This window comes from Zonotrichia albicollis, chromosome 16 (genome assembly GCF_047830755.1).
Source record: "Zonotrichia albicollis isolate bZonAlb1 chromosome 16, bZonAlb1.hap1, whole genome shotgun sequence".
Taxonomy (NCBI): domain Eukaryota; kingdom Metazoa; phylum Chordata; class Aves; order Passeriformes; family Passerellidae; genus Zonotrichia; species Zonotrichia albicollis.
The window spans coordinates 3,267,405-3,290,630 of record NC_133834.1 but is presented as its reverse complement, the minus strand read 5'-3'; the positions used below and the strand labels follow the sequence as shown (position 1 = coordinate 3,290,630).

At 46.7% G+C, this 23,226-nt stretch overlaps 1 protein-coding gene across 2 annotated transcripts in view; it reads right to left on the bottom strand.

Moving 5' to 3' along the window:
* RNF216 (ring finger protein 216) overlaps positions 1–23,226 on the bottom strand; it is an 81,009-nt gene that overhangs the window by 52,559 nt on the left and 5,224 nt on the right. Inside the window, exons 3-11 of one of the 2 annotated variants that reach the window (XM_074552800.1) lie at positions 12,927–13,055; positions 11,668–11,762; positions 9,841–10,695; positions 8,277–8,353; positions 4,109–4,211; positions 3,113–3,277; positions 2,021–2,135; positions 1,602–1,741; positions 652–702 (exon numbers count right to left, since the gene is read on the bottom strand). In XM_074552800.1, coding sequence (XP_074408901.1) covers positions 652–702; positions 1,602–1,741; positions 2,021–2,135; positions 3,113–3,277; positions 4,109–4,211; positions 8,277–8,353; positions 9,841–10,695; positions 11,668–11,762; positions 12,927–12,993 — 1,668 coding nt within the window. In that variant the 5' untranslated portion in view covers positions 12,994–13,055. Of the gene's footprint in view, positions 1–651; positions 703–1,601; positions 1,742–2,020; positions 2,136–3,112; positions 3,278–4,108; positions 4,212–8,276; positions 8,354–9,840; positions 10,696–11,667; positions 11,805–12,926; positions 13,056–23,226 lie in introns of both variants that reach the window. The other variant, XM_074552799.1, reaches the window with a different exon arrangement.

Here is a 23,226-nt window from a genome sequence, read left to right as displayed (position 1 = left end):
ACACCACTCTACTCTCATGGGGAAAACCAAGGTTCAGATCTGTTACCCTCTAAAGGAACATTTACCATCTGCCTGGGCAGACCCTGCCTTGGCCTCTTAGCTGTGGGGGTGGAGAAGTTTGCCACTGCTAGAAAGTATAAGTATAGCCCACTTTTCCAAAGTTTGAAAGGAAAATGAACATTGAAACCAAAATGTAATGCACAGCTGCTGAACTGTTATCTACATTTTCTCTGAAGCAGAAGATCTGATTTTCAGGTTTTTAAATAATTCCTTCTGCAAACAAGGAAGGTCTTCTCACTGGCCAAGCTCCAACAACAATGGATCTGTTTGAAACAGCCATAATGGCAAGAATGAGAGCAAACCTGATGCTATTCTGTTGCAATGTTTGTTCTGAGCAGTGAAGATACAAGCTGAATTACTACAGACCATTACATGCATCAATACTGTCTTGCTGGCCTCAGCTCCTGTCTACCTTTCCTAAAAGCCAGCCAACAAACATTACACAGGTTTTGCCAGCTCAGCAAAAGCAGCACAGTGAAAATGCAGCTTCAGAAAAGCTCCATTCCAGAGCTAAAAGTATCTGTGAAGGAAGAACTGCACTGTCTGTGCACAAGCTGAATTAATTCAACTTATAACATTATGGATACTGACCTTCTGATACTGCTCCTCGTTCATCTGCAGAGCCAGGAGGAAGTCTGCATGCTGCAAGAGACATGTGCATCTGTATTTACAGACTAGATAAAGCAATTTTCCAAACTCTCCACTCATTTACATTATCTCAGGACTCACAAACCACCATAAAAGGCTCGCTGTCTGCTTGTAACATCACTCAGCCCATCCCTCCAATCCATTAAGCTATTTATGATTCAGCTAAAACAGATGGGAGAAGCAAAGGCAGCAAGAACAAAGAAGCAAATTCTGTCTTGTAGGGTTCAGGTTTCCATGGGCAGAGATGATCTCACGCAATGGGCCCCCCAGAGAACATGAGCTTTTTGTTTCAAAGGAGACCTTATCCATCTGCCTGAGAGACAAGGATCTTTAAGGAGCTACTTTAGAAAGGACTGTGGGTGCAGAGCTCAGAGTTCACTCCTTCCTCAGCCTAGGAGAGGAAGACAACACAGCAGTGGGGGTTGCAGGTTCTGCTTCAAAACACCCAGTTCTCAGCACAGGAGAAACCCTTCTGGAGCCACAGGACTGCCAGCCTGGGGAGGGCACAGTGAGTGGACACTGCCTTGGGCCTGGCACCAACACTGAGCTGCAATTACAAGCCCTAAAGCAGCACAGAAGCCTGCTAACAATTAGAGGAAAGAGTTAATTAGTAGAGTTTTCACCACTTCAGCCCCCACTCCAGAATGGTGTTTGCACAAGCAGCAGCTGCATATTTAAGTAAATATGAAATTCTGTGCTTGGCTTCTTTCCTTTATAATGGAGTTTCTTTCAAAGAGACATGTGTGTAACAGGTAGGGAAGGGGAAAACATAGTTATTCAATACTTGGTTCAGTGTTTGAGTTTCTGTAAGAGACAGATTTTTCATGTTTAGGGCCAAAACTTCAGCAGTTGTTGAAGACTGGCACATGATCAAAGCAGCTCCTGTCACTCACCTCTGCCATCTCTTTGACTTTCTGCTCATAGAACTCCTGCTCCAGCAGCACTGGGGGGAGAAGGGACAGCCTGTCATAGCTCCTCCAGTGCCTTCTCTTGTTCTCCAGGAAGAACATGCGCTTCTCAATCTTCACATCCCCTGAAGCACAGTTAAAGGCTCAATAAGAAGGGATAAAGCAGCCAGAACAAAGCTTAAATCCTTCTTCCTGCATATACCACCAGCTGCAGACTTTCAGCAGCTCACACAGCACTTTACCAAGCAGAGGTGCTAATGAGGAGCATCTCCAAAACAGATCCCACTGACAGAAACTCAGCTCTTTTGGGACCACATCCCCTTTCAAGAGCTGCTTTCAGCTGCAAGCCAGTTCTGCTTACAATAATGATGCAGAGAGCACAATACACAGAGCTTGGCATTTACCTTGCTCAAATTTGAAGTCTATATAGGAATATTGATTCATTTCTTTCCTCCTTTTTCGTTTCCCGCTGGTTTCGGGAGACAGCTCCTGCCACTTTTTGATAGCATCTGAAAAGGCCTAGAAAACAACACACAGCCTTAAATCCTGGGCCTGGAAGAAAGCAGGAGCACTTCATTCAAGCTGAAGCACAGTACAAACATGGGCATAGGACTGATCCAAAACTAGGAAACTCCAGAGAGAGGCAAATATTCATCTTTCATCTGCTCACCTCGTTGCTTTATATACTCAAAGTAATTATTCCATAAAAACAAAGCAGGTGAATGATACTTCATAACAGCTCAGCTGTTAATATCAAAGTGGGCACCAGCTGTATTAAACAGAGCTGGTTTGGCTTCTTTTTTTTTGCTGGGTTTGGCTTCTTGTTTAAAAAGGTGAGGTTCAAATACTCAGTGCTCAATCAATCAAGAGAACAGACAACAAGTTTTGTTTTAGTTAAGTCCTGGAACAGTAGGGAAACAAGCTCAAGCAAGGGCATATCAGAGGAGCAGATCTAAGTAAAAACTTGAACCCACACTGACATTCAGTTTGCTGATACTTCAAACAAATGTCTTTGCATCTCCAAGACAGTGAAATTCTTTTATAAGGAATACAGGACTCATGCCACAAGTCACAAGACAAAACAGGACAGTGATACTCAGGCTGCTTCTTAATTCCATGAAGCCAGTTAACCAGCAGCAGCAGCTAAATGTTTTAGATTTAACTAAATGCCAGGGTTTTATTGGCAATTATACTGCACTTCAGTGGAGACACACAGGAACACTTCCCAGTTTAATGCATCACCCACCATGAGCCAGCTGATGTTTCCCCAGCTCTCCTATTAGGGAAAGTAAAAACTTCCTGCAGCATTCTGTCTGGTCAATAAATTTTGAAAATCTCTACTAAATGGATTAAAACTTCTTAAAAGGAAAGGAAGATTATTATAAAACCCATAACCACACAGCAGCAGATGGCAGAGTAAGGCCAAAGCCATCACAGTGCTCTCTGCAGACATGGGAGATAAGCCCAGGGAAGAAAACAGAACTGAACTGGAGCACCTTTCGTGTGATTGCATAGTGCCCCTTGAGCTCATGCAGGGCCCACTTGATGTCCTGGCTGCTCAGCATTTTGAAGTCTGCCATGAGGAGATCAGCTGCCTGGAAAAAGCACCGCTGGTCAAGGGGGGCGAGTTTGGAAAAGTCAAAGTAGTCCACTTTAGGCACCTAGGGAGAAAATGAAAAAGATGGAAAGGTTGCTGTAAATACACACAGGAATGTCACAGATGGCTCTCAGTGATCAGGGCATTCTGCAAGACCAGCCAAAATCTCTGAGCACCTTAGCACAGTGTGGGTGCAAAGCCTACTGGCCCAGGCACCTCTGCAGGTGACCTGCACAAGGTAAAATGTTGTTTAAAACCATGGTGTGTGACTGCCTGAAACAGCAAGGAGAAATATTTAGAAAATTGCTCACGATGAAGAGTGAACAACTTTATCAGCTCAAGGTAGAGAGATGCTTCCAAGAGTAGAAAGAGGTATTCAACATCTCTCCCAGGCCACACAAAACCCTCAGAGCGTAGCTCAGAGAGAATTTCTTGTTAAATGGATGTTTTAAAGCACAAAATCAAGCTTCTGTAGGGAGATTTTCAGTTAGGAGGCTGCAAAGCAATGCTTAAAGGCCTCACAAGAGAGACCCAAGGGCCAAGGCTACTTCATGATGAATGACAGAATGATTGTGGAATTCTTGTCTCAGTTATCAAAATGAACACTTGAGCTGGGGCAGTGACAGGCAGGCAGGGCAGAGGGGCTTGCTGGAGGCAGAGGAGCAGCCACTGTGCAGCTCTGGCACAGCCAAACAGGAAAGGCTGGGAAGCCATCTTGCAAGCAACTAATTATTGCTATTTAACGCTGCCTTACACATAGCCAGAGGCCTCCAGTGAAAGCCAGGCTCAGCCAAGCACTCTGCAAACACACACTAATCCAAGCAGACACCCCAAGGTCCACTCAGGCTGAACAGACTGCCCAGAGGCAGCACGAGATGGGGATACTCTCACTTGCCTTTGTCTCATCTTGGCTGGCAAGCAGGCTGCTGCTGGGGTTTAAAACCACTCTGCCTTCCTTCTTTGGGTAATCTGGGTTTTCCAGCAGAAAGTTACAAAGTCTGAAAAGATAAAGATAGTTATTTCAGGGCTGGGGAGCTCAGGTTCATTTCTCATTTGTCCAGTTTTTAGTATTGGATAATTATGAGGTCACAGTCAAAGCCTGCCATGTAAGGACCAAGGGTGGTCCTGGACTAGAGAAAACTGCAAGAAAATGACTGAGAATCAAATGAAAAATAAGCAGCTGTGTGGCTGCAGAAGAAAAAGCAAAAAGGTTTGTCTTTCATTAATTAAGTTTACATACATAAAGCTTGTATGGATGAGCTACTAATCACATACAGAAAAAAGCCAGCACAAAAATCCCTACAAAACCCATAAAAGAGTCACGTCCTCCTCAACAAACTATTGCAGATTCAAACTTGAATCAAAGCCTCCATTCTCAGTCTGCCGTCACATTTAAGCAGCCAGAGCAATCTGGTTCAGTGGAAAGTGTCCCTGACCACAGCAGAGGATGGAACTAGGTGATCTTAATGGCCTTTCCAACCCAAACTATTCTGTGATTCCATGATTAAAGCAGAGACAAAATCATGTTTAAGATGCATATCTCTGTGGAATACAAACTCTGAATACAGGTTTCATTGTAACAAAGCTTGCAATCACACCAGCATTGCCCAAATTCCACTAGAAACTGATCTGGTGAGACCAGCACTTAGAAAATAGCCACTAAAATTGCTGAAAATTTGCCTAATAGCCTGTAAATGCAGCACATCTGAGATCCTATCACAAACAGCCATAACTGCCAGGTAAGTGTAGTTTAACTGAATATTTTAGCTCAGAAAAGACTCAGCAAGGGGTTTGCAAATGCCCCATAGGTGGAGAACCACAAATACTCCAGACACCCTTCTGAAAGGGCAGCCTGGTTCAGGCTCCCACAGCTTTTTCTCAGCCCTCACCAAGCAGCTGTGCTGGCTGGGGCCAGTAACACCAGCTGTTCCTCAGTTTCCCCAGCTGCAGGATAAGATCCTTCTGAAAAGAGCCAGGACAAGCAATTACCATTTGTAGAACTATTGGAATGAGAAGGTGCTAGGCTGCAGCAAAGACATAATTGCAGCTAATTTATATTCCTGATGTCAGAAATCAGTCCCTAATTAAGAAATCTGAACTGGCTTGAAGCATTAACCCACTATCAAGGCACGATTACTTTAGCTCTGCTTTCACATTCAAAGCAGGGGCATTTCTTTTGGTTTAATCAGGTATTGACATATTGAGCCAGAAGCTTTTGACTGAGTGTGAATGCTCCTGCACACAAAAGCTGAATAGATGATACCCTGCTAAGAGGAGCTCCCACATCTTATCTTTCACATCAGCTGAAAGTTTCAAGAAGATCATTTCAAGGAAAACAACAAATATCTTAGCATTGAGCATTTAATAGCTTCCAGCTCCCACCTCCTGCCATCCCTTTGGTAAAATATAACTGTTTTAATCCAACAAAACAGAAACTTCAAGGAGCTCAGATCGTGGCTCTAAGGAAAGGGTTTCAGCTGGGGCACACCCAGGGTACATTTGAATCTCCTGCATGTTGCCACTTCAACGCTGAGGATTTTGGGGGATGTTGACCTCCAGTGTGTGACAATTAGTTAAGTGGGTCCTGCTGCACAGCACACCCACACTCATGGCACTGTTCATTAATATCTGCACCACAGGACACAGAGCTGGTTAAAAGCCTCACCCCTGCCCAAAACCACTCACCCTTAGTTATTATATTTCAAGCCTGATTCAGCTTGACACACCATGGAGATCAAAAAGACCCTGCCAGCGAGGCTGACCAGTGCTTTGACCCATTTGTTCTCACACAAAAGCTGCAGTGACAACTCAAAAGATGGTTTGGTTAAAGGAATAAAAATATGGAGAAGAAATCTTTATCATCCAGTAAGTGGGTAATGCACCAGTGAGCAGGCACTGTAGCTGGCCTACAGGGAAGCCTGGAAGCACCTTTTCATCTCCCTGGGTCTGTGGCACACAAAGGGAGAGAAGAGATTTCGGGAGCAAAAAGGGAAGGAACACATTAAGACTGACAGAAGCCAATAGTGGGATTTAATTCCATCAGGCTTCGCTAAATCCCCCCAGGACACAAACCCGAGGTTTGTTCCACACAATCTGGGAGGGTCCTGCAGCCAGATGTACACCTTCCACAGCCCAGCTGCCCCAAGGAATGGCTCTGCTTGCCTTCTACACTCCCACCACAACCATCCAGCCTGAGGTGCACCCAGTCCATGGTGTGGGCATGTTGTGGTGTGTTTTTAGCTTCCGGGTCCCTTCCTCAGGTGTGCCAATATTCCCTTCTCCCTTCCCCCTCGCCCCTTGCTGAGTGTGCCCTGTCAATCAGGTTTAACATTCCAGCAAGGCGTCGTGTGGTTGGTCCCTCAGGCCTGGGGGACATTGGATAGGTGTCCCTAGTCCCTTGAGACCCTGCCCCTTCACCTGGTTGGTGGCTCACCTGTCCCCTCCCCTTCCCCTGTCCCCGAGCTTAAAAGGTGAATCAGACCATGCGGCCGCATTCTGGTTGGAGCAGTTGCCCCGGTTCAGACCTCTGTAACCGTGGAATAAACATCTGGATATAACCCTCCAGCAGAATCCTCTCCTTTTTTCTCTTCACCATCGCCAGAAGCTCTCTCTCCTGAGGTAAACGGAGTCCTGACAAGCCTGGACTTGTTCAGTGCCCTGCTGCAATCTCCAGCAGCCAAGGCATCTCTGGGGTAAAGCACCACAGTGCTGCCTTTGGCCCAGCAGCGAGGGTCACACTGACCCAGGCACAATCTAACTGGTTATATTGGGATTCATATTCCAATATGGGCACCCCAAAGCTGCTCCACCACTGCAGGGAAAGCACTTCTGAAGGACCAGAAAGAAGTTCTAGGCTGCTGACTTTCTAACCAAGAAGCTTTACTTGGGAGACACAACTTCACAGCACAGCAGAATAGGAAATCTGTGCCCAATGGATGGGATCATCCTTAGTTCCTCACCAGTTAACTCACTTCTGGCCCAGTGACTCATTCTAAGCCTCACACACTTAAATGCTGCTTAATTGGTGCCCCAGTTAGCTGGAAAGGGCATTGGGTTTGCACAAATGAACACTCTGGCAACCAACACCTGTTCCTCATTCTTGGATCACACAGTAACCAGTCTGGACATGCTGGAGATGGCAGAGACAGTTGCAGAGGGAGAAAGAGAGGCCACCAAGCATCAGACAGCAGTCACAAGTGATTTACTTCAAAGCATCTCCCCTGGGTGCTGCTGGTGCCAGCACACGCAATCTTTCACTCCCCAGCTCTGCCCAGCAGGGCAGGGAGATGATGCAACTCAGCAGGAAGGGGAATCACTTTTTTTTTTTTAACTTTTGACTCTAACTTGACTCCTAGAAACCTCCAGCATGATTAACATTAAGGTATTCCTGAGCTGTTAATGCCATTTGGAAAGCAAGTCCTCACATTAGCTTTCCTCTCCTTTTATTTCATTTTCTTGCCCGGGTTTCTGCTTAGTTTGACCAAAATCAGTCCCTCATCAGATCTCTAGAGCCAATCCTACCAGCCCTTAAATGTGTTTGCTCTGTTCTATCCCCAAAAAGCAATGTGAGAGAATTCAAACAGCACCACGGCTACCTGAGCAAGTAAATGGGATAAAAGCCAAAATCATGACACCAAATAATGGACTCCAAGCCAGTGTCAGCCTTACCTGGAAAAGCCCAAAAACCAGTGAAATGAAGGAGGGAATGATTTCCTCCAACTCAAAACTCACCAACCCATCTCCATACTATGTTTTATAGCAGTCATCTGAACACCTTAATCCTGACACTCACTCTTTTCAAGAGCTCTAATAATAGGCAAGACAAAATTATAGGTAGAATCTTTAACTAAATTATCTTAAAAACAGAGGAGCTACAGCACAACAGAAAGGACTTAAAACCAGCTCAATTAGAAGAACAAACAAAAAGAATCTGTGCTCTGGGGCAGTAGCAAGGCAGTGCTGAAGGCCCAGCCTGGATGCTCTAATGCAGCATCCCTGGCAGGTGGGACATGGGGAAGTGCTGCAGTTGTGTGACACACTCTGGTTCTTGCCTCTATACTTACACATTTAAGTCATAACAGTTCTTGATGAGAATTAATTCTTCAATATATTCCTTCTTCACATCTGGGAATCTTGCTTCCTACAGTAGGAAAAGGTAAAGGTTATGTAGGTTTTAGAGAAGCTGTGTAACAGACATAGCACCCAGGACAGGGATTTGTATGTAATTCATCAACAAAATCCTGAGACTCAGAGCAAAATGGTCAAGAGATCATTGACAGCCATCCAGCCTTGCTCCACAGGATGGCTGCTAACAGCCCTTTCTCAAAGGAAGAGTGAGGGCAGGGATGTGAAAAGCCAAGGGCATCTGGCCTCAGGAGAGATTCAGGCTCCATAGGAATGCACTTCAACCCAAGACAAGGGAATATTCACCTTCAGCATGAGCAGCAAGGAGCTCCAGATTATGTGCTGAAATACAACATTCCAAAACAAAAGGAAATAAACCAACAACACGTACACCCACCCAATGAACCCAGACACACCAGCAATGAGACCAGAACAGAAAACAAACCTTTTTCTGTGGCATTTCTGTGAAGGCTCTCTCAGTGTTTGCTGCTCTCTCTGGGGTTTCTGTACAGCTACTGCTACCATGTGGTATTTTGCTTTGCAAGACTGGACTGACACTGCAAGAATAGCCTCTTACCCAGCTCAAAGGCATTGAGCAATGAGGTCTTGGAAAGAACTGAATTTTGTTAGACTGCTACTTAAAAAAATATATTCCTCAACTCCAGTTTTCTCAAGTAGAATTAGTCATGGGATGTGGTGGGAAGACTTGGAGGGGATGGGGTGGTGGTAGAAGATACAAACACATAAGAATAAGCCTATTTGCAAGAAAAAATATTCAACAAGCCCTCCCTAGCAAGCAAGGGGAGAGGTGTGCAAACAACACACACACGAATCACCACATTTTTATTTAGCTTTATTTATCATATATTAACCATACTGCCCAAGCTGCTGGATGTACTAAAGGATAAGGAGTGTCCTTGGTGGCTGCTGTCACAGCCAGTGTCCCTCATGCTAAGTTCACACATGGAGCATGTGGAGTTGACATGCACAAGTCCTGTGGTGCTTATCCAGTTACTCCTTGGGGCTGCTGCTTGACAATCCAAACTGCAAGGGCAGCCCTTACCCTTGGCCACCGTGGTGGCATTAACGTGGGCACAGACCACACTCCTGTAGGAGAGGCAGCTGAAAGCAGTCCTGGCTCTCAGCCAAGTGTCCCTAAAACTTCTCTACTCCACCCTGGATCCCTCTGCCACTGTTTAGTGTTCCAGGTTTACTCATTTAGTTTTATATCCAATTCTAAACCAGCTCTACAGTGTTGGGTTAGGAAAGAACCAGATGAAACCAGACCAGATCCAAGAGGGTCTTTCAGGGAGCAGACACAGATTATTTCATGTTAAGCAAAAGTTTTCCAGGACAGCTCATCACATGCGCCTCACCTGGTGCGTGGCTGAATCTCAGCCAAAGCAAAGAGGATTTGCAGCTGTGCGTTCAAGCACACACCTTGAAAAACCTGTCTGAAAACATCACACACACAGGAGGCAGAGGAGCCCTGGGAATACTTACTGTCTCTCTGATGAGCAGTGCAGTGAGGTCCTGCTCCTGCCCAGCAGCTCCCTGCTCTGGCACGTCCCCCGAGCCGAGTTCCTGCGAGCCCTGGGCGGGGAAGGCGGGCCCGGGCTGCTCGTTGCTGTCGGTCCCTGCCGGCTGAGCCGATTCCTCGGGGGGATGTGCCGGCTGCGGGGAGGCAGGGCCGGGAATGCCGTCCTGGGGCGGCTCGGGCCGGGGGAAGGCGGGCCCTGGAGCCTGCCCTCCGTACGCCTGCAGGGATGCCGGGTTTGCCTCTGGCTGCCCCCGCTGAGGAGCGCGGCCGTTCGCCACGGCCCGGGGCTCCTCTTCCTGCGGGGGGAAGTGCCGGGGCTCCAGCTGGCCCTGCTCCTGCATCCCCCCCTGCTCCGGGGTCGTTTTAGCAGCCATTCCTTCAAGTTTCTGCTCTGGCTCCAAGTTCTTTCCTCGCCATTCCCGAGCTTCCATCCTTTCCTCCTGCTGAGGTGGAAGGTCTGCATTCTCCAGATTAATGATTTTTGTGTTATCAGCAGGCTCTGGATGCACCTTGATCAGTGGCAGCAAAATTGGGCCAGGCTCCTGGCTACCTGTAAGTTCAGATCTGGGGCCACTCAGCTTAGATGGTCCTGGCTGCTGCAAGGCAACATCCACACTCTCCCCCCTGCTTGGTCCAGCATTGCTCTGCACCACGAGGTTGCTCCCATCTCCCTCACAGGGCAGAGCTGAATGCTGCAGGTCTGTGCTCAAAGGCTCCCCAGTACTTTTGGATCCTCCTTCTCCCACAGTGTCTGCACCCTGCCATGGAGCAGCAGGTCTGATGACATTGGCACGCAGAGGCTGCTGATGCTTTGGGGTCTGAAAAGGACATCAACAAGAGAAAGGAGGAATTCTTGTCTGTGTGTCAGAATCCTTGCTCCAGACACTTCTGCATCTAAGAAACTTCTGATGGGAAACTGATAAACAGTCTGTTCAGCAAGATGCTGAATAAAGCACAGAACTGCAACCCACACATCTGTGTCACCAGCCTGTCCCCAGGTGCTACGGGAACCTTCAGCAGAACTGGGGATGCACAGGACTTTCAAATTGGAATAATTTCCTAAGCTCACCTCAGTACTCACTTCCCTTCCAGTAAAATAGTCTGGGAAGGAAGAACTAACTGATGACATATTTGTGTTCTCACCAATTTATTTAAACAGGCAGGAACCAAAGCTCCAAATATTAATCTCTGGCCTTGTTCTTGCCTCTGGCAGGCAGACTGCTGTATGGCAACAGAGCCTGAGTGCTCTCTGCTGCTGTTTTCAACTAAAAAGCAGAAAGGTCAGCTTTTCAATCCATTTTCTCAGTGCTTCTGGTTAATTTAACAGGAAAGTGAAATATATTCTTAATATAAGACAGATATGAAATGCTGTAGAAATATCAGTGCCTGCAACAGCCCAACATGAATGCAAATAGTATAGAGGAATATAAAGTATACAGAGTACATCTATAAATCAAAGCAAGGTTTGAAAACATTTTATGGAAGATCAAGTCCTCTTGCAAAACACTCCACCTTGCTGGATTCAAACAGACAACTTTATGGGAGCTACAACCTTCAAAAAGTAGGAACTTGTACTACACAGTGCAGTTCCACAGTCTGCTTCTCCCCTCCTGTGCCCAAAATATGACTAAATTAGGCCAGCAAAATGCCATCACTTCACTGATATTTCAGACATCCTAAGCAGATTGCTACAGCCAGGCAGGACTCAGAGGAATGCATCAGGTATTGGCACAACACTTGGCAATACAGGCCACGAATTCATTGTTGTAGCTGCTGTGCTGTAAAGTTACCTCTGCTAAGATGACAATGTCATCATCATCATCTTCCTCAGTCTGCTGCTTTTCTGGCATCTCCAGCAACAAAGGCAAATCTTCATCTGAGGAATCTGATATTGTGATAAGATTTTCATCTCTGTGGTTTATCCAGTCTGCAGAACAGTAAGTAAAGTTGAAGTCAGCTGTTGGCTCAAGGTAAATAAATGGAATTACAAGGTACATGTAGCACTGAAACATCTGAGGAAGCAATTTTCCCACTTGCACTGCAGGAAGAAGCATTCAGAGGTCACCAATTCCTCTGCAAGGCATTGTAACAGCCACTCCTGCACCCCTCAGCCTCCAGCAAAACACCTGCACAGCTTCAGCTCATCACAACAGCACTGCAGGGACAGCCACTGACACCCACAAAGAATCTTCTACCCTGAACTCCAGCACAAATCAAGCTGCTGCAAAAGTTATTACAAACAAGGCATGTAGGGAATACTTCTGCAGAGAAATCCTGAACTTTCAGTATCTCAGGGACATTGAATTTTCTTTGTTAAAATGCAGTGCAATCTAGCAGAGAGATAAGGGTCTTTGTGCAACTGAGCCTCTTCTGAAAGAGAGGCTTTGCAGGAGCACCTTATGCAGGGCCAAGATAAGGCCTGTGGCTGTGCTGCCAAAGACACCCTGCTAGAAATGACAACCTTGTGCCTCAAGGTTTGTCAAGAATGGAATATAGATGCTACTCAACAGCTGCTGGAACACAGCAGAGAGATTCAAGGCAAAATTAGAGGGTTTCTGTACTGCACAGAGAACATGCAACTATGCTTTCCCTAAAATCTCACATGTTTTGGTTTATTTTTCAGCATGAGTGTTCATTTATCACCTTTCAGGCATACAGAGAAAGCCTCACTTTAAATTCCCTCCTTGAGAGAATGGGTGCCAATGCACACAGCCCTGTGAGAGCATAAATTTAGGGTCAGCCTGTCTCCTGTGGGGTTCTCAGAAGGATGGATCCTCCTTGGTTCTGCTGAAACACCTCTACACAGTGTTCCCGAGAAGTCAGAATATCCCTGAGGCAGTACAACATGAGAAACACAAGAGCCAAATATTTTGCATGCCTGCATAATCTGAAAGAGTTTCTGTAGGTGGCTAAGTCAGTGTAACAGAATAGTGTGTGATGTGACAGAACAGACCTCCAGCAGCTCCCTGCAAGTTCAGTGTCTGTGAATCCTGCTGCTCAGCAGAGTTTCACAGGAGTGTTTTGGGAACAGGCACAAATCAGTACTCACCTTTCCCTCTGTGATTGCTGAAGCTGTTCAGGTTAATCACTTCTTCATTCCCACCTCTCTCTGCCATTTTAAACAGCTGCACCCCAGAGTGTCAATGCCCCAGCATGGCAGTCAGGCTCACATGAGGAACTGGAAGATAACATAAAACCACAAGGGAATCAGGCAAACTCAGATTCAGCCTGAGGGTTTTTTTCCAAGATTTAGCTGCCAGGGGTTCTCCTGGCTCTCCCAGCAGTCTCTCCACATGAGTATTTTCCTGTGCCCCCCTCTCAGGACCTGAAAGGAGATATGTTTGTTATTTTGTGTTCCAACAGTTAAGACAGTGGACTGAAGAGTGCAAATAGGCCAGAGAAGTCCCTCTAGAGGAGCCATGCAATCACAGAAAAGGAGGAGAGATGCAGTTCTACCCAAGCAGGACTCAAACTTTCCCAGCATATTGACCTTCTCTTGTTTCCAACCAAAATCCAATGCACCAACCCACACAGTGCTGCTCCTGCCACCATCAACAGGTGAGAGGGGCAAAATCCCCTTGCCTGAGCTGTCCCAGGGCAGCCCCACATCCACCTGCATCTCACAGCCCCAGATGGTGTCACCCCTTTCTGCCAGGGAAGTCACACACAGCCTGGAGGGGAGCAGCCAACAGGGCAGCACCATCCCAGCCTCAATTCCCCGAGTGCTGCCAAGTGAGGCACAACTTCAGAGCCACCAGAGATGCTCCAAGCTCATTTCCACAGCTCCTCATTGCTGGTGTGGCAGAAGGAAGCTGCACCCTGGGCAGAGCAGTGTCAGTGTGGGGTTTGTGCCTGCACTGTGAAACAGCACAGGAACATTCCAGAGAACACTTCCTTACCACCATCTGCTATTCTATAGAAGAGATTTCCCTGATTTACAGCGAGGGTTTGGTACAAATTCCAGGAAACACCATCTGCTCTCACACCAAAAGGAGAGCATGACAGGAATCAGGTTCCCTCACAGGACTTGGCTTTTTGAAGCTGAGCTTTGCTACCCCCACCTGTTCTCAGAGAGGCACAAGGAATTGGCCAGAGGCTCCCAAACAGGATTAGGGGCCAGAGGAATCACTGCAAACTAAACAGGAAGTTTCCATTTTATGCTCTGTCAGCTTAGAGCTCTCCATTCCCACTGTCATATACACAAACTCCAAGCACATTTTGATCACTGAAAGGAGAAAGGAGGTTTTTTTTTTTTTATTGGAAAGTATTCATCTCCTCATTGCAGCACAGAGGAATCTGTACTATTAAATATTTACTGATGCATAAGAAGCTGGAAGAAAATGGTGGGTCTGCTATAAAATCCTTTTTGCTAGTACACAAGAGCAGAATAAATTCCCCCTCAGTAATTCTACTTAACTTCCTCTGCAGGGAACAGGATTTGCAGCTAGGACAGTAAAATGAAGAAATGAATTCAGATGCACAAGATACAATAATAAAAATTAAAATGTATAATTTAGCACTTATAAAAGCCCAGCAGCACAGGCTTAGTGCCTGAGGGAACCTTCTTCAGAGGAAACCTCCAGCACAAAGATTTCAAGGCTTGCCTACCAACATCCACATTTACCTGATCCTTGATCTGGTGCTGCTCCAATTTTGAGAGGGAAATTGGATGAGGGAACAGCAAGAGGCCTTTCTAACCAGCATTACCATAAATATGAAACTGAGTCCTGATGCCTCAGTAGCACATCCTAATTCCAGTAGGCAGCTCCAAGGTTATCAGGGGCACATGGTGCTTTGAAAACACCTGTGGGTGTTTCCACTTGATTCTTAATTCCCTGGCTTATAAGGAGAAATCTTTATTTGCCAGAGAGGCATCAAAGTGCTGTTCCACCATCCCAGGTAGCGGCTGGGACACTGAAAGTGCAAACCTGGCCTTTGTAAAAGGTCACATCCACATTATCACAGCTGTATTTTCCCTGCTATTTGTGCACAGCAATCACCCAGCCCTGCACAGCACTTTTCCATCCTTAGCTGCCTGACTCCTTTAGCAAACAAAATCAATTCACTTCTTGTCATTTAAAAGGTGGAGAAATGGAAGCAGGGCAGGCCCAGTGTGGCCAAGGGCACCAAGCAAACCCAGCAGAGGATCACTGGGAGACTGCCTGGGAGGGACAAGGACATTTGTGAGAGCCACAAACCAGCCCCTGCAGCATCAGGGGCTGGACAGGTGTGTGCTCAGATCTGCTCCAAGCAAAGCTGAGGGCTTGGATATTTCTCCCCTCCAGGGACTCGTGGTGCATTAGCAGGGCTGGCTGCTTCACAGGGGGGTGACACTGCAAATGCTCAGCACAGCCACCAAAAAAGCAAAAAAATCTTCTCCCAAATAGCTCAAATGGTGCTTTGTCCAATGCTGGCTAAGCCCCAGCTGTTCAGATCCATGAATGATGGATAACACACAAAACTAAGGTCATATTTTCTATGGGCCACTCTGGCTCCTGTAGAGAGGAACTTGCACACTTCCACCTTCAGCAGTGAGAAAGAGGTACAGGGAATATTCTGAAATTAAATTTGGGATAAAAATAACTATCTGCACTTCCATAGAAGAAAGTATGCACACCACCAAAATGGTTTAAAAGCAGGAATATAATAAACAGCATTAACTGTAATACATAGTCAAGGCAACAACAAAAAAAAAAAGCCAAGGCTGGAAAGAACTGGCAATTCTTCCTACTTCAAAATAGACTGAATAAAACCCCAAGCATCTTAATAAAGCCCTGCTTTGAGAGTGAAAGCCAAGCTTCCACCAAGAGCTAGCAATTCATTTTGTCAATACTCAATACAGAGCTGAAGTTTAAACAAATATCCATAAGCATGGGCCAGTTCCATCTAGTGGCATGAATAAGAAGTTTATTCATGTTTACAGCACCAGGCCGCCAAGAATGTGAAGTAACAAGATCAAAGCCACCCTGGGGTCTTGCCCTACATAAACAATAATAAAAAAGCAAGGAAGACAGATGGAAAGAAGCTATTCCACACTACCTCAGTGATTTCAGAGCCTATTTATAGGCAAAGAATAAGGCTACCTGTAAGCAGGCTCTAACATGCCCATCAGCTTTCCTGCAATGCAGTCAAGGACAGGAAACTCGAGTTGTTTTAACAGCAAAGCAGTCAGGTAAACACTTTCCAAACTTTTTCATTTTTCTTCTTTTCTTAAAAGGCTTCCACCTGCACCACAGCACATCAAGATGCATTTGACACTTGAATCCCTATAGCAGTACACAGGTAACACAAAATTCTCATCATGTCTTCTAAGACACCCACTGACTGTGCAGGGAGGACCCACCACACTGAAAACATGGTCCCACCCAATTTCACCTCTGTATTACTCCATAACTCAGTCACAGAATATCCTGAGTTGAAGGGACCCACAAGGATCAGAGCCCAGCTCTCCTGGCCCTGCACACACACCCCAACAATCCCACAAGGATCAGAGCCCAGCTCCTGGCCTTGCACACACACCCCAACAATCCCACAAGGATCAGAGCCCAGCTCCTGGCCTTGCACAGACACCCCAACAATCCCACAAGGATCAGAGCCCAGCTCTCCTGGCCCTGCACACACACCCCAACAATCCCACAAGGATCAGAGCCCAGCTCCTGGCCCTGCACACACACCCCAACAATCCCACAAGGATCAGAGCCCAGCTCTCCTGGCCCTGCACACACACCCCAACAATCCCACAAGGATCAGAGCCCAGCTCCCAGCCCTGCACACACACCCCAAAATCCCACAAGGATCAGAGCCCAGCTCCCCTGGCCTTGCACAGACACCCCAAAATCCCACAAGGATCAGGAGCCCAGCTCCTGGCCCTGCACACACACCCCAACAATCCCACAAGGATCAGAGCCCAGCTCTCCTGGCCCTGCACAGACACCCCAACAATCCCACAAGGATCAGAGCCCAGCTCCCGGCCCTGCACAGACACCCCAACAATCCCACAAGGATCAGAGCCCAGCTCCTGGCCCTGCACAGACACCCCAACAATCCCACAAGGATCAGAGCCCAGCTCTCCTGGCCCTGCACACACACCCCAACAATCCCACCTGTGCCTGAGAGCATTGTCCCAAATCCTCCTGGAGCTGTGGCAGCCTTGGGGCTGTGAACACTCCCTGGGGAGCCTGGGCAGTGCCCAGCACCCTCTGACCAGCACAGCCCAGCTGTTCCACTGTGCAGACAATAAAATCCTCCCCACGATGGTTCTTCCTACAGTGAATTCAGAGAAGAACACATCACCAGAACAGCTACTGGGAAAAGCAGAGCCCACCAGGGACTTGGGCTGAGCAGTTCTCTGAAGTGACAAGACCTCACACTGACAGCTGAGGTCACAGGGACTTCCTGGACAAGCTCCTCAAACATGCAAAAATATCATCCACAAAACCACTGCTTCCAACCACCACTATGAGGCAAGGGATCAGCTGCCACGAGGTGAAGCAGGTCTCAGGAGCACACAGAATGCTTACACAAGGATTTCCAAAACCCATTCAAAATCCTTTTAAACACCACATGATGTATTTTTAGCTTAACCTAAAAATAGCCCCCATTGGTGCTGTGCATATATTTAATCTCCTGATAGATGAAGGCGTTTCTGGACTGCAGGAACTGGAGCAGAACTCAAATCTGCTCCCTGCACCCCACATTTGTGCTGTGATGAGCATCTTCAGATGGTGCTGGAATTCAAACTGACAGTCAAGGGGAGAGCCCCCCTTCTCAACACAGGGTAATGTGTTTTCCCCCCCTCATTTACAGCACTTGAAATCTTGAACTCCCACATACCCAAGATGGGACTGGGCTCAAAGTGCTCTTGTCTGGCTGCAGCTCAAGGCAACAGGACTAGACAGAAAGCAGGGGAGGTAGGAACTGAGATCCCAAATGAACAGGGGGGAGGGAAAAAAAAAAAGAGCAACTTGAAAGAGATGTCAGCAACATCAAATCAGTGTGTTTTAGCCTCTCCCCCTCACAGAACACCACTGTGGCTCACCTCCACTGACAGAAGAGCATCAACTCCTACTTTGTGCCTGCGGGCAGCAAACGTGTCTGCTGGTAGCCTGCGAGCAAGGTGAATTTCTGGCTTATTTCAAGCTGCTAAAACAAGCTACTTAAATAATGCAGGGCTTGTGACAACCACCAAAATGAAAAGCTAAAAATTCAGTCTTTAAAAATAAAAAAAAATAAAAGAAAGCACAACAGAAGGGAAATAAACCAGCCTGACTTACTGTCAAGCATTTCACCAAAACATTTCAAAGGGTTCACCATTTGCTGGGGGCTGCTCCTTGTAACAGGCACTGAGCAAAAGCAGGGAGAGTTTAACAGTGGTTGATCGTGTTAAACAGCATCATCCCAACTGAAAATGAGAAATCCCCTGATCACAAGCCCAACAAGAACTGCTGGGCACAAACAAATCCTATTTGCTATGCACAGGGCAGCTACTGCCACTGCCTCACACCCTGCAAAGGGCCAGAGCCAGAGGGCAACACGTGGGGCTGCAGCAGGGCCTCTGCCAGCAGGTTTGCTCAGTTCCAAGCCTGGGAAAAGTGGAAAAAGCATTGATTGCAGCCCAAAAGCCTCACCCTGGCCTCTGAGGGCAGGAGGGCGTGGGCAGAGGCTCACAGGAAACACCCCCTGGTTTCAGCAGCACAGTCTGCTACAGGTGTTGGCCAAAAGCTCCTGTCAGGAGCCACACCAGGGGCAGACACAGGACAAGAGCATCCACACAACTCTGCCACCAATTTATGGACCTGTAGCATGTGCTGAAGAGAAACAACAAAACTGAAATAATTTAATAACAGAACTGGCTGGTGAGTTATAAAGTATTCCCCAAGTGTTTCCCACATTAGCAGCTGGCTTGGTTTGCCACAGGATTTTAAACACATACACTCTGAGAAGGGGAAGACAGGATTCCTGAGATGTGAGAAAAATCAAGGAACAGAAACTGAAATGAACAATAAAAAGAGCCAGGTAACATTTCTAGGGCAGAAAGCCACAGAACTTGTTTAACCACACCAAAATATATTATATAACACAAGAAATATTTTGTGGCAAGTAAATGAAACCTGAATGCTCACCTCCTCCTGACAGACAAGACACCCAACACCCACAGCTCAGCATCCCAGCAGAGCAGCCACTGCTTCCAAAACCACACCAGCCTGGAACTGGCTCCAGCAGCTCCAGGACAGGTCATGAATGAAGATGGGAATGAGGAATGAGTCTGGCAGCAATCACAGCTTCCAGTTACCTCCCAAAAGTTCCCTGTTCCTCACCCTGTCCTACCCAAGGAGGAAAGCTCTGAAGGGAGTGATGCCCTCTCCTCCCAGGCTCACCATGGGAACTGCAGAGTCAGGAGTGGGACCAGAGCCCACCAGGAGAGGCTGCAGATGAACACAGGACAGGCTACACCTGTGCCACTGCTCCAGGCCAATGGAAATTGCTTACTCAGGGGCAATCAAGAGAGCAGATATTTAGGGATTACTTGACTTCAAATCCCCAACTAGATTTTTCCCCCATTTTCTAAGCCCACTCAGGACTTACAGGAAATATCTTGGCTCTTTGTACATCACAAGACTTCTCATCAACCTTACTTGCAGTTCATTTCATCAAGGTCACAGTATCACAATTATTAATCATAATTGTTTGAAGTACCAATCACCATTTTTATCTGAAACACAAAGTACAAGAGGAAGGAAATGTACCCAGTTTTACCTAATTCACTAACAGCTGGCCACATACATTGGCACCAGTTTTCCTTCCCAAACCTGCAAAATATTTGCATTTCCCTAGCAGAATATCTGCTCTGTGAGCTACTCCCTTAAACGTAAGCCTGTTTTGAAACGGCTGCTTTCAGTTTCCAAAACTGGGCAGCACAAATGAAAGTTTCCCATTCCTTTGAGCTACTCCCTGGTGACTGGCATCAAGGTCAACTTGTGGACACTTTAGTGCCTTCCCAGAACCCCCACCAGTCCCTCTGGCAAATAACAGAGCTCCACCATCCCATCTCCCTGAGCAGCACAAGGCTCCTCATTCTGATGCATGCAAAAACCCACCCTCTGCACAACAGGTAGAAACCTTTGGATCTGTCATTCTCCCTCCCCCAACTGAGTCTGAAAAAAAAATTAAATCTACAAATTCTAGTTGGAGAGTTAATGCCTTTACCTTGAGCAGCTCATTTTGAGAGTGAAGTGAAAAATCAAGGTTCTGAGGGAGGAGGAGGTGTTCCTGGAGTTAGTTCCTGTAAAGGGCTGTGCTCTGCCTGCCTCAGACTTCTGGCATGTGCAAGATCATCCAGGTAATCCCTAAATCCAAAACCTCCCTCCCACATCACAAGCACAGGTGCCAGCTTGGCATTTCACATTGATGCAACAATTCAGACACAGCAGCCCAGCACTTGGCTACAGACCTGCACACAAACCCAGCCTTTCTCTGCTCACAGCCTGGCTCCCAAACCAGCATTCAGAACTCACTTGTTCTGATTTTGTGTTCTAAGGGTGGGGATGAATGGAAGAGCATGTGAAACCATGTGATTTGCAGTTCTGCTGTTTCCAGAGTGAGTTTTACTTCCAGTTTCCTTTCCCTGAACTCCCAGCCAGGGGCTGCTTTGATCAGCACCAAGATTCAGTCACCTGTGGGTTTCAAGAGCTGGAGCCACAAAGCCCCAGGTGCTGCACACACCTGCCACAGCTCCACACAGCATTAATTGCAGCTGCCTTCTCTTCTCCATAAACCCAGCAGCCACGTGGAAAAGAGCAGCAGAAATGCCCTGTGAGCCCCAGGATATACAGCAGAGTGCTCCTCTCTTACTTGTACTTCACAGATCCCTCCAGGAGAAAGGACAGAGCATTTCCTCTCCAAATCCTCAGTAGTTTTCCTACCTTTTTTCTTTTCTTTTTTAAGGCATCCTGAATGCCACTTTAAAGAGCTTAACAGAACAAAGAAATCCAAGTGCAACCTTTTAAGTAGTTATTTAACAAGCTGGATCAATGTCTTCAGGAGCATTCAGGTTCCCATCCTAGCTCTGTTTTCACTGGAGAGGAAACAGAAATAAAGGATTTAAGATTGCTGGGACAGGCAGTGGCACTGACATTCACACTGATGAGCAACCAGGAGCCTGCTCAGCTCACAGCCCTGTGTGCAGGGGCACTGGGAGCAGGGAGAACCAGGCTGCACACAAGCAGCAAACTGCTGTCCAAAGCAGCACAGAGGGACAAGCAGACCAAAACCAAAAGGGCTGGAAAGCAGAGTGGTTGAAGGAAGGGGACTAGGACACTAGCTGGTTCATCACAGGTCTAGTTTATTGAAGAAAGTATCAAACACTTATACAGCAAATAATAAGCTTATGAATATTCTGTAAGCTAAGCAATCTATTGGTTGAACTACACTATGAACTCTTTTTCATTCTTTGGGGGTTGCATCTCTTTTCTCATGTCTCTTTCACTGTTTGTTATCATACTACAGCCAGGCCCAAGGACACACTATCTAACAGGTGCAGGACTTGGAATTAGCCACGGTATTTGTGGTTAATTTTGTATTTTTTCTATTTTGTATTTTTCCAGTCTCTAGCCAACCAAACTCCCAACACAGAGTCAGGTTCAGCTCCAGAGGCAGCCAGAGGACTTGAAAACCACAAGGAACTGACAGGCTCTGATGGCATCCTGGATGCCACTCAGGAAACCACCCAAGCTGCACTGGGAAGCTGTGCTCCAGAAAAAATTACAAGCATAATGCACCACCAAGAAAAAAATGCAAACGGGGGTATTTTTGCATTTTATTTTATTTTAAATGTGACCCGAACTTATCACAAAAAACTTTGCTTTCAAGCACAGCACACCTCACCTCGTTCTCAAAGCTGCTGACAACACAAAAGGTGAGACTTGACCTTGAGGTGGCACACAGGGAAAAAAATCTGAGTTACTGCAGCAGCCCACCTTGGCAAAAAGAAGGTCCCTGTCAATCTGCACAGCACTTTCTGAACTATTGACTTAAAAGCCTGCCACCAACCCTCCCAGGTGTCAAACATCCAGAGTGAGGGACTTCCAAAAAGAATGATTCACAGGTCACATATTCTGGTTACAGCAGCCATGCCCTTTTTTAGGGCCACACTAAGCACCTGCACTTGCCACAGCTCCAAAGGTCAGCAGCCAGAAGCTGGGGCTTCATGCTCAGAAGGGTTTCACTTCAATACCTGTTCAGGATACTCATGTTCCCACACCACAGCTTCTCTCCTCCCCTCACACTGTGCTCCTCCAGCACTTCTTACAGCTTTGAAAGGAAATGCCCTGGAAAACATTTTTGTGGGATTCAGATCAGATACCCTCCACACATGGTGGAATTGGGAGAACAGAATTAAGGTGGTAAAATAAAATGCAAGAAGGAGGAAGATCTCAAACTGCAGCTTAAGCTGATACAGCCACAGCCTATCCCTACCACTCAAATTACATGTGCTCCTCCTGCAAGGTCAGGCACTTTCAAAGATGCTTTTACACAATCAATTAAGGGTTTAAATATACACAAAAGCCAGTTTAGTGCCAGACTGGGCCAACAGGCCAAGCTCACAGTGATAAGTCTTAAATGGCCTTACCTCTCAGAGTAAAGTACCAACAGAACCCTTGTAAGACAGGTGCCAACACCTGAGCTACAAATCCATGCTCTGCACCAATTTCTGCTGGAAAGAGTAAAAAATAAGCTGCTTCTTGCACCCAACAAGTGCTGCAGGAGGAGCATTGTCACAGAAGAACTGAACTACCTCCTTACTGCTCCAGCACCACAGATGACCACTTGTCAAAAGATTTTCCAGACAGCCAGCACAGCCTTTGTAAAAGTGGGTTTAGTTTTAGTTTTGTTTACAGCCACGTGGAGCCTTGCAGCCAATTCCAGCCCAGCTCCCAGCAGTGAAAAGCCAGAGCAGCCTTCCAGGCTCATGACAGTTGTCCAGCCTGACCTCACCCACGTCACGTGGCAGTGGCCACTGTGGAGTCTGAGCATGTTAAAATAGCAGAAAAGCAAAGAGGCTGCATTTGAGGTAAATACCACTGCATCAGAATAGAAAACAGTGAAATTAGATGGTGGCTGGATTTAGAGATGCTCCACATCCAGCATGAATCCCTTCTGAGACTACTAAAGTTCACAAATGAATGAATGATGAGCTAAAAAGGGAGAAAAGAGGAGCTGCACGTTAACTCTCAGGTCCACAGTCCTGTAGATTAATGAGACTGTACCACCCATTAATGCCAAGACAAACCAACATTTCACAGACACAGGACTACAAAACCAGGGGGTTACAGGCTGCACTCAGAGCCCTT